This window comes from Oenanthe melanoleuca, chromosome 1 (assembly GCF_029582105.1).
Source record: "Oenanthe melanoleuca isolate GR-GAL-2019-014 chromosome 1, OMel1.0, whole genome shotgun sequence".
NCBI classification, from domain to species: Eukaryota; Metazoa; Chordata; class Aves; order Passeriformes; family Muscicapidae; genus Oenanthe; species Oenanthe melanoleuca.
The window spans coordinates 73,362,660-73,381,613 of record NC_079333.1 but is presented as its reverse complement, the minus strand read 5'-3'; the positions used below and the strand labels follow the sequence as shown (position 1 = coordinate 73,381,613).

Below are 18,954 nucleotides of genomic sequence, written 5' to 3'. Positions count from 1 at the left end.
AGTTTACATAATATTTTAGATAAATTATTTCTTTGCCTGTTGTTCATTAGGCCACTTAGTTTAGAACTATGTATTTTTAAAAAGAATATTCTGTTTTGTCTCACGTTATGAAGTTAGAAAATTGGAAGTTTTGAGATGTGACAGAAGGAGTAATTTCATTTTATAGTCACAGTGTTATTTCTATTCTCTTCTGTTTCTCCCTTTTTTATACATATTTAAACATTTCTTGCTTCTCCTAGTTAGAACCTGGCTCACTTGATGAAACTCAAATTGCTACAATATTGAGGGAGATACTCAAAGGACTCGATTACTTGCATTCAGAAAAGAAAATCCACAGAGATATTAAAGGTAAATAGTTTTATTATTTGTGATGAAAGAATATCAGAAGAACTCGTGCAACCTTACATTGTCAAATGGGGTCAAATATCTTCATTTCTGGTATTTCCTCTTCTTTATTCCAGCTGCTAATGTATTGCTGTCTGAACAAGGGGAAGTAAAACTGGCAGATTTTGGAGTAGCTGGACAGCTAACAGATACACAGATAAAGAGGAATACCTTTGTGGGAACGCCATTTTGGATGGCACCTGAAGTAATAAAGCAATCAGCATATGATTCAAAGGTAAGATACTGCAAGGTATTACCAAAGTCCCCTCCTTTTTCTAGCTTGAATTACATAAGTTGGTCTTCAGAATGCAGCTAATAACTTTGGCTGTGATAATGTGTTCAGGTGACTCCTAGCAGCTTAAAGCTGTTGGTGAGGAAAGGTTTCCTAATTTGTATCCTGAGTTTTAGTTTCCTAGTTTATTAAGGTAATCCAGATGGCAAGATATGATACAGTATTCACGAGTACATCCCATCACTTTGGGATGTTTATCCCACTCTATTGATGAGTATTTTTGGCTGTTTAAAAGCAGAAGAGTCCAAATATATACAAAATGTTAACATTCTTCAATTTGTTTTTAGAAAAAAATAGCCAGCAACACAGTTGAAGAATATGGATTTGGTGGATGTGAAAGTGTTGTTTGAAAGGGCTGTTACTCATCTCTGGCAGAATGTGCTGCGTGGGTCTGTGCTACTCTGACCATGTTCTTTCAGATTTGCCATTTGGGAGGTGTTAATATTTAATACCATATTTATCTATATACATGATTTTGATTTAGCAGAGTGGCACATCAGCATACTGAATTCTCAACACAAGGAGGATATATCAATTGTAATATATAGTTGGGTCACAATAGAAATGTGATTCCATTACTGTTCCCTGTATTCTCACCAGTATGGCACTGTGTGTCCCTACTTGCCAGGAAGGAATATGCCCATTAAAGCCAAATCAAGCCTGTTGCATTTTTCAAAGTTCATTTTGTTGGTTACTTGTTTTTTATGCTTCTATTTGTTTGAGATACATACACAACTCTTTGCTGTCCCTGCCTTCTCCCAGCCCCCCATGGCCTGGCTAGCTCAGCAGGACACCCATGTTATCAGGAAAGGCTCTTTGCTCAACCTACTGCTGCAGCTGTAGGTCTGAAACAAAGGTCACCCTCAAGCCCAACTTGTGTTAAGATCAGCTTTCTTTATGGTAATTAGCAGTATTTCCTTATATTCTTCCCTGAGCTCATTTTCCTTGCCTGTCTCCTCTGATTTCCCTGCAGAGATTTGTTGATTGGCCGTATCTCCATGCAGTGAGAAAGGTTGGGATATGTTTCTTTCCACTTTCCACTCTGGTGTCTAGGCTGTAGTATTGCTTAATTCCCTATTTGATATATTTCTGTAAAGAGGCTATAACAAGCAAAACACTGTAGAACCTGTAGAAGCTTAGATGACCCCAACATCCCAATTTAAAGTTAAGCAAACTTTTTTTGAATGTTTTTTTTTTCTCTCTTCATATGTTTCTGTGGGGGATTTCTAGTTTGTTTGTTTGTTTTGGTTGGTTGGGTTGCGTTTTTTGTTTTTTTGAGGTTTGGCTCCTGGCAATGACCATCACTTGGACAAAGTATGATTCAGCCCTTGAGTTTTCCATTCTGGCTGTTTCAGTCTGCAATGTCACATGGACATAAGAGTCTTGGATACTTGATGAGTGATTCCAAATAAAAGCTTGAAAGGGCTCTGGTTTCTGGCAGTGCTTCTGCTTCCTGTTTTGATTCCTGTCTTATCTGAAAACACGTTTTCTTAACATGCTTAATTTTTCATATATATCTAGTTCCCTGTTCTTTCTACCATAAAACTTGTACTGTAAAAACCAGATATTTAATTTGAAAATGGCTTTCTCTTGCACATAGCCTGTTTTCTTTGACTTACAAGAACTTCAGAGCCAGGCTGAATTTTACTCATTAGATTAGAAGAGGGAAGGCTTATGACAGTACTGCAATAAATAGTAATTACCAGTGACTTGTTAACTGTCATCTGAACTTGGAAGAAGAATTTTTGTTCAAGAATTTTTGTTGAAACTCTAAAAATTAAAAAATGTGATGAAACATAATGATAACGTAGTGTCACCATGTCCTGAGGTCATGCTTATCCCTCTCCTCTTGGAGAACTATTTGTGCTTGTTCTGGGGTTTCTTTGTCACAGTCAAGTGCATCCTAGAAATGCCTAATTGGATACACATGCAATTGGTACTTCCTTTCTTATCTGTGAAAGGGGAGATTATGGTTCCAGAGGAATATGGAGTGAGTTATTTTTGATGTTTTCAGCAGGAATAGACTTCCAAAACCCATCTTGGACTTCAAAGAGTCTAGTGTGCAGCCATGGTTTGTTGAACCTTTTTGTTCATTCTGGTAGAGGAGGGTCACTAGCAGTAGAGTTAAAAATACATGAGGAAAAAGGAAGTATTTATATAGATGTGTGTGTGTGCAAGTGAATATCTATGCACTCATACACATGTAAATTTGATGTTTATACTTGTATATACACACATGCTCCACCTATGACTGAAAGTCTAGCAAAAAAAGAAATCTATCCATTTATGTGGCTTTAACACTTCACTCTTGAGAAACTGAAATTATTAATAAATTGGAAATATTAATACTCAGTTGTTAACATGAAGACTCATCTTTCCAGGTGACATTTTTCTTTTGTAACCAAGAAAAGCTTTCCTGCTAGAGGGAATTTACTCACAGTTAGGCTTGAGGAGAGCTTAGCTGATAATGCTCTTATTAAGATAAATGAAATTTGAGACTCATGTGCTTATGTAATTCTTTGTGCTCAGGAACTGTTCTGTAACATGGGCTAACAAAATGGCATTTAATAAATTCGATGGTATGCTAATTGACTCTCCTTTTTTTTCATTCTTACTTGCAAAATTAAGTAACTAAGCTCTTAACAGTAGGATACTGTCTGAACAAGTAAGGAGAAGCTTGTTTTGGGCCAGGCACTGTGGCTGTGATAGTGGAATGGATGTGTGCAAGTCAGTCAAAGATAACCATGAGAATCCAAAGGGCTGACACAGGTGGGATTGAGGGGTACTTGGTAAAGACAGCAGTGACAAATGAAATCTCTGCTCTATTCAGTACCTGGAAATAGTTGTTTTTACAACATAACAAAATTCCAACTGCTCTGTTTGGGAATAAAACCAGACAGCTCGTGTCAGAGCTTTCCTGTTTTCCTGAGAATAAGTCTCTGTTCTGCTTGCACTTAAAAAGAAATAGAAAAAAACCTAACATAAATATTTTTAATTGGCATCTTGTCCTTGGAATAGACATTCTGGGTCTGTGATTTCAGCAAAACATAAGAAAATTATAATGCATTACTTCAGGCAGATTTGCAATAGGATTTGTATCAAGGGAGACAGGATTCCCTAGAAAGAGTAGCACATTTTAATAGTGAAAACTTTCAGAGGCTACTTTGGCCAAAAAGCTGAATATTATTGTTCAAGACTGCATTTCTCTAGTCTGTGAATAAGAATGATATATAAAAATTTCTGATGGTTGTACTAGCTAACTTATGTTGAGGAAAGATCTTGTGCAAGTTAAAACATTTTACTTTATGTAAATATTTTAGATTTACCGTGTATTTATATAGTGTACTTGAATATGGTAGATAAAATGCTAGTTTATAACAACACTGCCATTGATTTTTGGTGTAGTAGTATTGATTTAAAAAAATTTAAACTCTACTTAGAAGAACTGTTTTATATTGAAGAGTGGAGACAACCGAGAAGCTCCGTTTACTCGGCTGTGTGCTTAATCACATAAAGCAGTGGTAACAGAACAAATTTACACATGAAGTTATTTATAGTAAAGCTTAAAAATCTACCTTTACAAGTGTGGTGGTTTTGACTGGGGTAAAATTAATGTTCTTCACAGTAGTGGGTATGTGGCTGTGTTTTGGGTTTGTGCTGCAAGTGTTGATAACTCAGGGATGTTCTCTTTATTGCTGAGCAGCACAGAGTCAAGGCCTCTTCTGCTTTTCACCCACCAGTGAGCAGGCTGGGGATGCACAAGGAGCTGGGAGGGGACACAGCCAGGACAGCTGATCCCAGCTGACTAGAGGGATATTCCACACCATATGGCCTCATGCTCAGCAATAAAACCAGGGGAAGGTGGGCTGGGATCTGCTGCTCAGGGACTGGCTGAGCATCTTTCTGTTAGTGGTGAGCAGTTGTTTCCACTTACATCACTTGCCTTTCTTGGGTTTTAGTTCTCTCTTTGTTATTTTCTTTTTCATTATAATTTATTATTAGTGTTATTTTATTTTGATTAATAAACTGTTCATAACTTACAAGTTTTCTCCCCTTTACCCTTCAAATTCTCTTCCTTTCCCATTCCACCAGGGGACAGTGTGAGCAAGCAGATTTGTGTTGATGGTTAAACTAGAATAGCAAGCCAATTATTTTCTTTCTTCAACCTTATCTTAAAAGCATTTTTTCTTACAGGCAGATATCTGGTCATTAGGCATAACAGCCATAGAACTTGCAAAAGGAGAGCCACCTCATTCAGAATTGCATCCAATGAAAGTTTTGTTCCTCATTCCTAAGAACAATCCACCAACGCTGGAAGGAAACTTCAGTAAATCCCTCAAAGAATTTGTCGAGGCCTGCTTGAACAAGGACCCAAGCTTTGTGAGTTTCATGTTTGTCAGTGTGTAGTAGAGAACTTGACTGCTTTACATGAATTGCATGAGTAAGTGTCATTCGGCTTCTCTAATACGGTGTGACACAAGTGACAGGTATATTTTTAGATACTGTATATATTTAAAATCTCATTTGTATCAAGACTAAACTCTGGATTTCTTTGTTTTTATAATGAGTCACTCAACGCTCTCAAACATGGTAAAAAAACCTCCAACTCTCTTTTTTTTTTTTTTTTCTTTTAAGAGACCTACTGCAAAAGAACTTTTAAAACACAAGTTCATTTTACGAAACTCCAAGAAGACATCGTACTTGGCTGACCTCATTGACAGGCACAAGAGATGGAAGTCTGAGCAAAGTCATGACGACTCCAGTTCTGATGACTCAGATACGTAAGTTTGATGAGTCTATGAAATATCCTTTGTGAGGAGCCAGGAGTTATTTTTAGCACATATATTCCTGTGCTGTGTTATTTGCAGCTTTTCAGCTTAGCAGCTTTGGTAAATGAATTCAGGCTTAATTTTAGTATTGCCAGGGATTTCATGCAAGTAACAGTCACTGAGAAAAACTCTTCTGGCCCATATTCTGGGGGGCCTTCTCTTTTATGTAGGGTCCAGGGTTCTTTCTAGACCTGAGGCCAGCTGTTCTGCAGGCAGAAGGTTTCAAGCTGCACAGCCAAGTAACACTGTGTAAATGAAATTCAAGTGAAGAGATTGCTACAACTTATTCACAAATGGATTAAATACCTCATAGTAAAGAAAACACAACTATTCTCTGCAATTCCAGGCTGCATGCTAATGGCAAGCATCAGGTTATTTCTTGGGTGACATTACAGCTGTATATTTCTTTATGGTATTAATGTCTTCATGCCTTCCAGTGACCACAGTTCCAGTGTCTTAGCTATTTTTCTAGGCAAGAAAAGTGAATTAAATTTTCTAATTTCCCTAATGATTTGAGGTACTCTACTAAAACCAGTTTTCAGATAGCAATAAAACGCTTCATGTAACTTGTTAATGTGACTTGGAAAGTTTTTGTCAATCTGTAATGCCTCACTTCCTTATATATGATGAAGTATCTTGGTTTAAATATTTTAATTTATCTGGGAGATAAGTTACCTTAATTTTCATACTTATCTTTATATATAGTGGCCTGCACAATAGAGTCCTGATCTTGGTCTTTAGTGTAGTTTTTATATTTAGTATGTATATTGAATGAACATCAGCAGTAAGATGTAGGTAATAAAAATTGATTTTTTTTTTCCCTTTCCCTTGAAGTGAAGCAGATGGTCAGGCTTCTGGTGGGAGTGATTCAGAGGAGTGGATCTTTACAATAAGAGAAAAAGACCCCAAGAATCTAGAGAATGGAGCAGCCCAGCCTTTGGAGTTGCAAAGAAATAAGGTGCTCAAATTATTGACTTTATAATACAAGGAGATAGTTCTTGCTTTAATAATTTAGTGGGGTGATTTTATTTTGTGCCTTTAAAAGCATTTATATTGTGAAATTTCCAGAACTTTTACTAAGAACGTATTTTCTACAGTTGCCTTTCACAAAACTTTCTCAGTAAGACTTGAAGTCTGGGCATTCTGTTAATGTGTCCTGTTTTGTAGTTGACAAAATATGTACCAAATTATTTCCCTAGTTTCTGAAATACAACCACTGGAGGAAGACCAGGCAATATTGTACAGTGCAAATCTAGGCTGGAGTTTTGGAGAAGGCATTTTTGTCTTTTAAGGAAAAAGACTACCAATGTAACAAAGAATTGAATGTGCCTGTGTCCCTCCCTCCCCAGAAAAAAAAAAACCCAAAAAAAAAAAAACCCGAAGAAATCCAAACCCAAAGAGCCCAGAATAAGGGATGCTTAGGAACAGCTCCATTGTGTTTTCTGAAACCTGTGTGGCCAGAGCAGGTTGTTGCTGTGCTGGCTCTAAAAATTCTGGAGAAATATAAGAAAAATATTGTACCATATAGGATGAACCTAGTAAATATCACCATGTCTATGATTTAGTTTATGCTCAGTAGGATTGTGGGAGTTTGGTGATTTTGGTTTGTGGTTTGGGTTTTTTGCCCCTTCTGATTTTGAGCTTGCATGTATTTGAGGTGCTGTAGTCTCAAATTTTAATTCAGCCTCTATTTTCCACAGTGCTTTGGAATAGTATGTTGTGGAACATTTTCCATATATGGAAACAGAGCTTTCATAAAGTGTAGCATGTTGGAACTACATAGAATACAGAATACTATAGAATACTAGAATATATATAGAATATTTATAGAATATAGAATACTAGAATACAATAAGGATGCTTATTTTCAGAAATAAAATTGGTCAGATTTTTTTTTCTTTAAAGGAAAAGGATATCCCAAAGAGGCCTCTATCCCAATGCCTGTCTACAATTATATCCCCTTTATTTGCAGAGGTAAGTTATTGCTTTAAAACTTAACAATTCCAAGGTTTATCTGAAAAAATTTGAAAAATTTAATAAATGACACCTAAGGTTGCTACTACCCATTCTGAACTTGCTGTGTTAAGTTTTAATTGTGCCTTTGGTATGTCTGCTTCTGAGATCTGTATTTTGCTCCTAACAATTCTTGATGTACATGGTAGTAACATCAGGCATGCTGGCTTAAAGCAATGACCATGACAAGAAAAAGGTGTGTAAATGCTTGGACTGCAGCATTCTGTTTTTGACACTGCTTTATTATTCATCTTATTAAACATTTCAGGCTCTTCACTGTTCCAGGATACAGTTGTGGACCAGATCATCAAGAATTTCACTTTTGAATTTCAGTGTTGAAAACTGTATTTTGTTCCCATTCTGAGTTTTTTATTTTTTATATTTTTCCCCTGAATACTTAAAAGCAACTTTGAAAAAGAATATAGGAAGGGTAAGAGAAGAATTTATGAAGATAAGATTATTTTTAAAAGTTTATAAAATTACTGCAGCATGTATGTATAAGCTACAGGTGTACAAGTATGGATACTAAAGTACAGGAAGCACATCTTGAAACTAAACAGCTTTTTTTTCTTGGTATGCTGTGTTATCATTTTGACTGTGAGCATTCTCACAGTGAGGATGTGTGAAGATTGAAGACATGTGAAGATGATGACATCCTGATAAGTACTGTTAATATGAACTTCTGTTTGAAAAAAGTCTTCAGTATGTGAGGGTGTATGATGAAAGTCAAATGCTGACATTGTGAACACTGATGGTCACTTCCTAACAAGCTTCTGATTATATTATGTATAGAAATATTTATTATTATCATATTAATATATTTCTTCCTGGTTTTCTTTCAGCTGAAAGAGAAGAGTGAGGTGTGTGGTGGTAATACAGATTCCATAGAAGAACTGAGGAAGGCAGTTTATTTAGCTGAAGAGGCTTGTCCAGGCATTGCAGATACTATGGTGTCACACCTTGTGCAGAGGCTTCAGAGGTAATGAAACTATTTCAGTATGACTTAAAGAAAGCTGCAAATATGATTCTATAAATATCTGCCTTATGTTAAGTTGAAAGCATTAATTTCTGTTTCTAGTGGAGAAGAAAACCACTTGTGCCTGCAGTTTGTGCAATAGTGTTTGCTTACTGGAAAAAAACCTAATCACATCAGCAGTTCTGATTTTTAGCTTCAGATGATAGCACATATGTATGTTCATCCTGTTGGTGTTCATATTGTGTATCAAATGAGACTGGACAAGCTTTTCCCTTTGCAGTTCATGTAAGGGACACACACTTCCTTGATGTCTGGATGTGTGTTGCAGAGAAGACTGTCACTTTTAGTTGCTTTCACCCATGTGGATAAAGTGACTGTTCAGTTGGGCTGTGTTTCTTACACTCACATAGTCAGTGGTTCCTTGTTCATTCATTAAAGAAAGTCTGCATGGCCTTTTGGTGGCAGCTTCAAAACCAATATTTGGTCTTAACTTAAAAAGGCCAAATTTCATGAGATTTTCTAATTGCCTTGCTTAGGAACATATTATGAACAAATACTCAATTTTCTGTTCCTTTAAATACTGCACAAGAAAAGATAAGGGGTTATATATTTCAGAAGTGCTGCTGAAAGAGGCTATAAATTCAACCTTGAATGTAGGAGGCCACAACTGTTGTGAATCTCACAGCAGCTAGATTGGATTGCTTGGTACTAGAAAAAAAACTCATGTGAAAGATTAATCATGGACCACTACATGGAGAAAGATCACCCTGAGCAGGTGTCTCCCTTCTGCTGTTTCTAACCACAGCTTGGTAAAGTTTAGGAATTCACAGCTTTGAGGCTGAAGCACAGGATTTCCAGGCTGACACTTTCCCCTTCAGTAAAAACCAGTGCCAAGAAACCTGCAAGCAGTCGTGTTTGTTGCTTTATGGGCTGTTCAGAATGAAGCCCAGTCAGCATCTCTAATGCTGAAAGGTTACTTCTAGTGCCAGATGTCCTGTCCTGTCTCATTTGATTCTGGCAGACTTGAAAGAGTTGCTGGAGCTTCCATCTCACTTTGTTTCCATTAGGGGTTCCAAAACTGAATCCAGTCTTTCATCAGCTAATATTTCAGTGTTATATTTTTATCAGTCTGGTATGGGATCTTCCTGGAAATGGAAACCTCAAAGACTTGATGCTGCAATTGAGGCTGAAAATGACCATGTGGAGACAATTCCCAGACATGGGCATTTTTGGGGATGCTGGAAGTGATCTTACTTGTTCTGTCTTTACAGCAACATTAATAATTTTTGTGCTACAAGAAAGATTTTAGAACCCTTTATATACCTATTTAGCATTGCTTTCCTTCTGTTCTGCTTCCTTGGACTGTAACTATTTTTCTTGGTTGTAAAGTCTTAGAACAGTGAAGGCAGGCACTTCATTCTCTTTCAAGGAGAGAAGAAATTATTCATAGAGAATGTTTGTCAGTGGATCACATCTGGGTGAACTTTCTCTTTTTTTCAGGAATGATATTCCAGCTAGTATGGGATAATGACTCCAGAAAGGGAGTAAAAGAATAAATAGCAAGAACTCCCATTAAAAATGAGCTTTAATAATTCCATAGATTAGTAGGTTTCCATTGGGGATAAAGCTATTATTTGGAGCTAGTCAAATTCTGAAAAAATAATTCCTTCTTGTTTGAATGCTACAAGAAGTATGCTCTGTTACTTCATTAAGTCATTCAATATCCTCTGAATTTGGTAGCTAATTACTGAAGATAAGTTTTCAACAAGAAGTTTTTGATGACATTTTCACTTCCTCTTATGATTGGTTAGAACTGGATTTTGTCAGTTTGTCTGAATGAATTAATTGGGACCCTCAGAATAGCTACCCAGTAATGTGGGTGAATCCAGTTACGTTCCTCTTCCAGTTTTGATCTTGGATGTTTGATGAAGTTTACCAGAAACTTAATGTGATTAAAAGGTGTACTTATTTCTTTGGATGATTTAAGAATCTGCTTAGATCAAGAAATACAGTTTTCCTGGCCCAGTAATAATTTGAAAAGATTTGATGTAAACTTGCAAAGTAGAAAAGCTGGAGTCACTAAATGTTCTTCCATCATTAAGTGCTGCTCAGTAACACACTTGAGCAGAGGTAGTTGCTGTTTGTTAGGAAAGCAGTGATACTCAACAGGGTTGTTCAGTTCCATGGCTCTTCTTTGAAGTGTGCTGGCAGTAGTGAGCACCATTGTACAAGGAAAAAGGCCAGAACTTCAACAGCATAAAATGGAGTAACTTCATTGCTGCTTCTTGTAGAATGCCTTTCTGAAAGCTGCAACAGTAACTATTTCTTTTCCTTTCCAGATACTCCCTAGCTGGAGGAAGTTCTTCATCCTACTGACATACTCTTCCTTCTTGGCTTTCCGAAGACAGCAGAGATCCCATGGTGTCTGCATTGGAGGTGTGCACCCTAATGCGGTTCTGCCTCAGTCTCTCAAAAGTCCTTGGGAAGAAGGACATTCCTAAGAGTGAAAATGAAGTCTCTTGGATGGAGGCAATCTTTTTCAGCTCCCTAAAGCTATAATTTTTTAAAATGATAATGCACATATTCCAGGGAGGTGTCCTTTTGTAAAATCTGAAATGTATATTTAGGTTTGTGATAGAGAAATTGAAGATATTGAGAAACCTCAGGTATCTTGCTTTAAGAATTCCACTGGGAGATGGAGCATGATATTGGAATTGTGTACAGATATGTATATAATGTCTTTTTTAACAGAAAGCCTTTCAATGTGCATAAAGAATCACTGTGTACAAAATGGTAAAGTGCTTTTGTAGATAATGTTAGTGGGGTAAACATTTGACAGGCCATAACTGAGTATTGCCTTGCCTTTATTACATGTAAAGTTTGAATTATGTGATAGGTGAATCTCTGTTAGATTTTTGTATGTGAAGTATTTGCCATTGAAAGAGTTAATCCTGTATTATAGAACCTTCTATTTGTACCTCAGCACAGACACAATTTTATTCTGTTTCTCCAGCATTTCTTTCTTTTTACTTATATTCTGAGTGTGACTTTCTATTAATGGTACTACTTCTAGTTGTTTTAAATTTCACAAATCTGGTCTCTCAAAGCTTTAAATTTAAATTATTGTTTTTCCTAGAGAATGAGTTCTTTCACATTTTCAGTTTCAAATTGTGCCAAGGCAAATTCTGATATAGTTCTGTTTTAGTAACGGGTATTTATGAAGCTTGTGAAATTCAGACACAGTCTCTTTTTCACAAACATGTTTAAATGCTCACACATCTTTATTCCCTTCATTTATTCTGAAATATCTCCTTAAGATGTAGATTCTGAGGCAGTGGCAAATATTTCTTTATCATGCCTATTTTTATCAGTAAAACAAGTGTCTTTCAGCATAAAAGAAGAATTATCCATAGAGTCAATATTCGGTCTCGCTGCCTTGATCTGTGCATCTCTTTACCAAAACTGACAGATGCTGGACAGAGAGACTGCAAAGCAGCCCGAGTGCTGTGTGCTGAGCCCTGTTCTTGCCTCCCCAGAGAAAAGTTACTTCTTGAAATCCTGAATTTTGAAATTACTCTTCCTGTGAGGGCTTCTAGATAGCTGATTCAGGTGTTATAGATCTTGGAAATAGTAAAACTAGTTCATTAGTTGTATGCACAGTTGATTAGGTTGCTGCTACTTTTTTTCCCCCACAGTATTACTCTGAGGTTTACCTTGGTTGGTTTCACCAAGACTATATTCAGGTACTTACTCCAGTAGTTAAGAGAGCATTTTTGCCTTCTTTTAATGAAGAAATTGATGACTTTATGCTTTGCATGACAGTGAGGTAACATATATTTACTTTTTTTAAAAAATATAGATGGGAGCTTTGGAACAGAAAGGATCAACATTTAAAAGTACAGGCATATCTACCTGTACTGGTACAAGAAACCCAGGTAAACTAACCATTGTGGAAGCTGGTGAGGTCTCCTTCCAGGACTTCTATCACCATGGTAGCCCTTAGTCTATGCATATTAATAGCCTTAATTTATTAATTTAAGAATTTAACAGTAAGAGGACGCTGTCTTGCTAATAGAGCTAATAAACTTCTGCCCAGGTTGAAACAACAGTTGGAAGAAATGTGGGTGTGTGTTCATCTTGTGGCCATGCTTTCAGGCACTACTCATTTGCTGGCCTAATGAGGTAATGAGTTTCCTTTATGGCTAAGGGAATTTAAAGTAAATTGAACAATGCTAAAGTTTGAGCAATGTTTTACAACTCCACTTTGATTAATATCTTTAATTATGTTGTTTAGTGTGCTCTTAAGTGTTAAGGATAGGTTCACTCTTGAGGAAACAAATTTAGCACTGCTTTTGTGAAATGTGCATCAGAATGTAGTGTAAGGGGAAATTTACCCGTTGATGTCTCTCAGTATGAGAACATTCAGCCTTCAATAGATCCATGTGCTGTGACTGCACAAGGAAATCAACAGGTGTGTTTGCACTGGAAATATAAATTGATCAGTGTCAGCTGTTCCCTAGTCATCTCTTAATGTAAGGACTGGAAATTAAAGTGAGCTTACTTGGAGATACACAGAGCTCTGAGACATAGTGGGGAAGTTAAAATTTATGCTGCTGGCTTGGATGTCAAGGATTTCTCAATCAGCAAGTTGAATTAAATTCTAAACTACACTCTTTGAACACTCATTTGAAAAGTTATATGTATGTGTTTTGAGTTGCATTTTAGTTGTGTTCCAGGACTGTATGTTGAGGAAGTTCTTCTCTGAGTAGATGGTGGCATTGATGAATGTGTCAGACTTTAAGATGAGTAAAACTTATGGTGAGGGCAGGTGGCCAAAAGGCTTGGGCATTTAGAAGACAAGACCTCATTTATGGTAGAGATGTGTATTTTTATATGTAATATACAGATTATTTAAATATAGACTATCTTAAACTAAGATTCACTGAAAAAAAGTGTGCTGTATCTTGAATGTAGAAGTACAATCATTTGCTATTGAAAAGAATTGATGCTTTAAAAATCAGGTCTATATTGGTAACAGAAGAGGAGCTTCATTTGAAAGAAGCACCACCTCAGTTTCTCAGAGAAAAAGAAGTGTATTGATATTTTTGAGAGGTTTTTTCATGCTTAAAACATGTCTGTGTTACGATGTTGCACTGATAATTTTTCTGTGCAGGTAGTACTTCACACAGTCTTAACTATACTAAATGACAAGCTACCCCTATTTATGCAAACCTTTAAATTAGTAGAACTGCTTATTTGTCAGGGATTTCATGATTGGGCAGTAAATAAACTCACTGTTTAAAAACAATAAAATCAGTTATTTGAACTGAAGGCTTGTTTTTTTTGTAACTCTCAGATCTGTTTCTTTACCTTAATTTTCCCTGCAGTTGCACTTTGTAGTTGCTGACCAGTTTACTGTAGGATGAGGTGCTGGTGCACAGAACGCTTCAGGTGTAGTAACAAAGCAGTAACTTCACAGTGCCATGGTTCCTGTGCAGCTCCATCATTGTGTGTGAGCTTGTGGGAACAGAAGATGATAAACTCATTTTTGTGGAATTCCCTAACTGTGCAAGAGGGGTGGGTGGAGAGGGAAGGTGAGGCTGGGTGTGTTGGCACCTCACTGTGAAGCGGCTGGCTCAGTGTGTTCCCATCCTCCTGTACCCTGGCACCCCATCTTAAAAAGCCTCTTAAAGTGCTTTTTGTGTACTAGGGAAACATCTTCTTTAGCTCTCACTGCTTTATGTGATATTCTGTATTACATTTTAAACTGCATGGTACCAGTTTTGTAGTAGTTTTACAGTAACCAGACTTTGAAGGAAATGTGGTTTTGCCTTCAAAAAGTCATCATTGGAAGATTTTCCAGAGTGCTGATAAGCACAGGTATAATGCAAGGATCAGGACAATTACAAATCGGTTTTATATGCTGCTGGGGAGGAGCTGAAGGTATAGCACAAATCACAAAGCTTCCTCTTTTTAACTGTGTTGTGCAGATGTGCTGGTAACTGCACTGAGCATCTGCCACGGACAAATCATATGCAAGGTTTTCTGCCACCTCTAATGCACAGTTACCAAGGACCATTAAGGTGTGTGTGTGTGTAGTTTTCTGTGATGTTGCTGCCTGTTTATAACTGTGTATTTAAATTTTACTTTTGTCACTCTGCACCATCACAGTAAACCTCCTTGTAAACTACATGACCTAGAAATAAAGAAGGAAGAGTTTCATGAAATGTGGCCACCTGAGTGGTCAGTGAGATGAGATTCAGGGCCCATTCCCTGGAGGGGACGCTCTGTAGGCTTCTAGAGCAATTATTGCCCACGTGTCAGTAATGGTATGCAGAAAGTTTATAAATCAGTGTCTGGTTTTAATGGTAATCAGCTCAGAATTTCTAGCACTTGCAGATGGCAGTGATTTAAAACCCAACTTGTAGTTTCCATCTTGCCAGCCCAGTGAAACTGATGAAGTGCTCACAACAAATGACGTTTGATCACCCCCCCCCAAGGATTGCACCTTTAACTGGTGACAAAGTGTGTGACAGCTGCATGCCTGTAGTTGTACTTCATTACTATTTTCTGCTGCTAAAAAACGAAAAAACGTATGTGTGGCACATTGCCCATTATTTTGTCCCCTACCAGCTTTCCTGTGCCCCCAGGGCAGAGGCAGTGTCGCTGTGCTGTAGCAACTGGAGTTGTGCATCTGCCTAGCACGGTAACTGTGCACTTGAGGGCTAACACTATGTAATTGGTCCTGCATAGAAAGAAAGAATGGGCAGAATTAGGCTTTTTAGCTCTTTCTCGATCCTCTGTTTTGTTCTTGGCTATTGGTAGGCTATTACACCTGATTTTCTCTCTAAAATAAATTTTTCTTCCTCTTCAGTCAGAGACTTTTATCAAGATTTCTGAAATCACAGTATGTTTTCTCCTACCTGCTGACTTGTCTTTCAGTCATTTTTGTCTGGTTTCAACTGAATTTACAAAAGCATTAAGGTGTCAGTGTTGCTTGGATAAAATGTTCTGAAAAGAGGTTAGGTTTGAGGTATATTATCAAACACATCTTAGCAGAGGTTAAATTAGACAGCAGATAAATGGTGGAGATGTTTAATCTTGTTGAAAAAACCACAGGAGTCCAGGCTTTTTTGATCCCTTTGCCTGTGGTGCAACCTCCTGAGGCAGTGAAGTCCCTGTTTTGTTTTTATTTGTTCATTATTGGAAACTGGCAACTATTTCATGGTGAGTAATAACAACACCAGCAGTAAATCTCCTGGAGTGCCCTGAGGTGTTCCTGCAGCTGAGAGGTGTGTTATTGACAGCTCCAGACCTGGCACACAATGACCCTGTCTCTCTGCAGGCCCTGCTTGGCTGAACAGGCAGTGATATGATGTGAATGAGGGTTAAAAGTAAATCGTTGTACATTACAGTTTTCTAGTACATTGAGTTTTATTCACACACGTGGACTCTGCCTGTTCCCAAGATGTGAGCATCAAGACAATTGATTTTACTCTCTTACTGTCATTTCAGGTTTGGGTTAACACTGGGAGTAGACACCTAGAAAAATGCTGGCAAATGACAGCAGTTCACATGGTTCCATTTCAAAAAGAAAGTAAAAATCACAGTTGTAGAGAAGAAAAAATAAATCTTGTTTTAAATTTTTTTTTATAGGAAAAATAATACAAAAAGGTGAAAATGGCAATTAGGTACTCTGTGGGTACTGAAAGTTGCACCCACAGCCTAGCTTGGTCTCTGCTGTTAACAATAAATATCATGGTATCTTGCTCTTTGCCCTATTTTCCAAAGTCACCTTTTGTAAAAATGAAACTTAATGAGATAAGGTGTTACTTGATTTCTTTGGAAAGATCAGAACAAACTATTGCAGCAGATAGTAGTATCATTAGTAGTAGATACATTGTATCCAACAAGCCCCAGGGTTCTAAATTAAAAGCAGTTCTGGCTGAATTAAGGGCATGGCCCTCAATATATTTCCATTAAAAAAAAAAGCTTTTCACTGTTATAGATAACAATTCTAAAGGGAAGAGGCAGGGCCCTGTCTTGTAAGGCACTATTTTACCACTCAATAATAATTATTTTTGGCAGGACCAGATCTGTAGCCTTTTACTTCATAGCAACATCAAGTGCTGTTGCTTTTTCAGCACTGTTTTCCCAGACCAGTAAGGCTGCAGCTGAATTGTTGTTCATCATCATATGCTGTGGTATTTCCTCTTCTCCTCATTACACAGATCATTGCTCCATTCCTGGTCAGTCCTGAAGCACTGGAATTCCTGTATGTTTCTACAGGGCAGTGTCACAGGCTTGGAATGGACAAGACTGGGACCTGCAGCTGGGAAAATGGGCTTCAGATTTTCCAAGTTTGTCCTTCAGCACATCCTAGCCAGAGGCAATGCTCCAGGGTAGGTGTGATTATTGCACTGGTACCGAGAGCCAGGGGCAACAGCTGAGGAGAAGAGCAACTGCAGAACTCTGCCCGCCCAGAGGGCTGAAGGTCTCCATGCAGCTGAAGGAAATGCTCTGAAAAGAGTTTCCCTTTGTCAGGGTGTGCTTGGATTTGGCCATGGGGACTGCTGCTCGTCCTGAGGGGTTGGACAGAGGTATGTTTGGGGTCGGGGGTAAGAGAAAGAAGGTTTACTGTCTCGAAACAGGCATATGTACAATGGTGGTGTGAGGTATTTTATTCCCTTTTGTTGTGAGCAAAGCTGTAAGAAGCCATTTTACACATCGCACACAGACAAGCCATTAACAAAGCGAGCAGCTGGATGAAGAAAAAGCAGGGATGAACTCCCCCAGCTTCATTTCCCAGACTGACCTTCAGGCCCCCTCTGCTTAGCACCGTGCTTCCTCCAAGGCCTGTAGTGGTGATGGGTGTTACCAGCACAACAAACTTCTGCTAATGGAAGTTTTACATCACCCTAGTGACAGTGTTTCTTAAAACATGAGGGAAAGCATCTAAGCCTTGTAGGTACAGTGCCACCAACCTTCTCAACCAGCTTATCCAAAATGTGGTGCCAGCTGATGTTAAAGCCAGGCACATGAAATGGGTTAATTCTGCTGCAGGTTGTGTAAGTCTGTCTGCCTGAGCCCCAGGGGAGAGACTGAAATTCCAACAATAAACTGGAAGTCAATTTGGGATGTGTAGCAAGCAGGATGAAAACCTGGGGCTTCAGTAGTACTCCCCAGCTTGGAGCAATTTAGTTACCAAACACTACAAATGCATCATGAACAGCTGCGGTTCTTGTAGCATACAGTTTTCTTTCAAGTTCGTAAAACAAACAGCAGAATGTCACCACAGCCTTTAATTTCTTCTTGTACATAACCATTCACAGTACATTAACAGCCCAAATAATATTGCACTGGATTATTTTAAAAATTTTTTGTCTTGCAAGTAGTACTCACTTTTCAAAGCCAACAGATGAGCAATTTGGTCAACTTGCACCAAGAAAATGGTTGGATAAGAACCCTGTACTTTATTTATACCACATGGATTTGTGACCCCAAAGGGAAATGAGAATGAGCTGTAAACTGTTTCCTTGTTAAACATAGAAAATTAGTAAAATGTTGCTGATTAAATGTAGAAAGACTGGGAAAAAAGCATGAAATCTGAAAGTTATCTCATTCCTGTTAGACTGCTTGCTGTATATATAATTATATTCTATACTGTGAAAATCCATCTACATTTAAAAGCCCAGCAGTCTACAGATTAACATGGTAAAAAAAAATAATATATTTTTATGAAAAGAGAAGAAAATAGTGTTTGCCTCAGAGGAGAAAGTTTTCAGATTTCAGTCATCTGGGAGTTCTTTTAGGTGCAATCTTTGAGGCAACAAAATGTCTTTTGGCATTTGGCACTCTAATAAGGACAATATTTTAATACTGGCACAAGCTAAAAACAGCACAGAATGACAAAATACAAGACATGAAATGAACCGCAGCCACTGGGATGATGGTAAGATAGTTTGTATATATGGAGAACAGGTTTGCTGAGGAATTGTCAAAGTTTCTGCAAAACCATACTAATTCTCTTCTTTTACCAAAGTGTAAGTTTTCCTAAACTTGGATGGAGAAAAAGTTTCAAATGTCCTCTAGAAAATCAGCAGCTGCTGGACAATCAACACAGCGGCTTGTTCAGCCGTCAATAGGCGTGAGGCTCTTTGTGACTCAGAGCTCGAGTGCGTGAGGCAGAGCTGGTGGCACTTCGGATCACTTCCATCCATCTGAGAGGAGGCACGAGGAGACACAAACAAAAGAAAGGTCAATTCCCAGGGCACGATTTCTTGACAGATATTAGGTCTGTGCTGTTGGATGTACAGTTTGATTTTCAGTGCCTGCAGGAGCATCCTCCTACTTCACCCCTAAATCTATCTGAAGGCAAGAGGATCAACTGCCAAACTGTAAGGAGGGTTAGAGAGAACAGACAGCAGGTATGGGACCCAAAACTTGTGAAGTTAGTAGTG

The 18,954-nt window shown here is 37.9% G+C and overlaps 2 protein-coding genes across 2 annotated transcripts in view; one reads left to right on the top strand and one right to left on the bottom strand.

Moving 5' to 3' along the window:
• The window catches only part of STK24 (serine/threonine kinase 24), a 53,450-nt gene extending 37,530 nt beyond the window's left edge, over positions 1 to 15,920 (top strand). Inside the window, exons 4-11 of the mRNA XM_056497903.1 lie at positions 240 to 348; positions 462 to 619; positions 4,871 to 5,056; positions 5,312 to 5,457; positions 6,340 to 6,463; positions 7,411 to 7,479; positions 8,361 to 8,497; positions 10,834 to 15,920. Coding sequence (XP_056353878.1) covers positions 240 to 348; positions 462 to 619; positions 4,871 to 5,056; positions 5,312 to 5,457; positions 6,340 to 6,463; positions 7,411 to 7,479; positions 8,361 to 8,497; positions 10,834 to 10,870 — 966 coding nt within the window. The 3' untranslated portion in view covers positions 10,871 to 15,920. The remainder of the gene's footprint in view (positions 1 to 239; positions 349 to 461; positions 620 to 4,870; positions 5,057 to 5,311; positions 5,458 to 6,339; positions 6,464 to 7,410; positions 7,480 to 8,360; positions 8,498 to 10,833) is intronic.
• A 1,240-nt stretch (positions 15,921 to 17,160) lies between these two features.
• Positions 17,161 to 18,954, bottom strand: part of FARP1 (FERM, ARH/RhoGEF and pleckstrin domain protein 1) — a 199,360-nt gene continuing 197,566 nt past the window's right edge. Inside the window, 1 exon segment of the mRNA XM_056497890.1 lies at positions 17,161 to 18,714. Coding sequence (XP_056353865.1) covers positions 18,633 to 18,714 — 82 coding nt within the window. The 3' untranslated portion in view covers positions 17,161 to 18,632.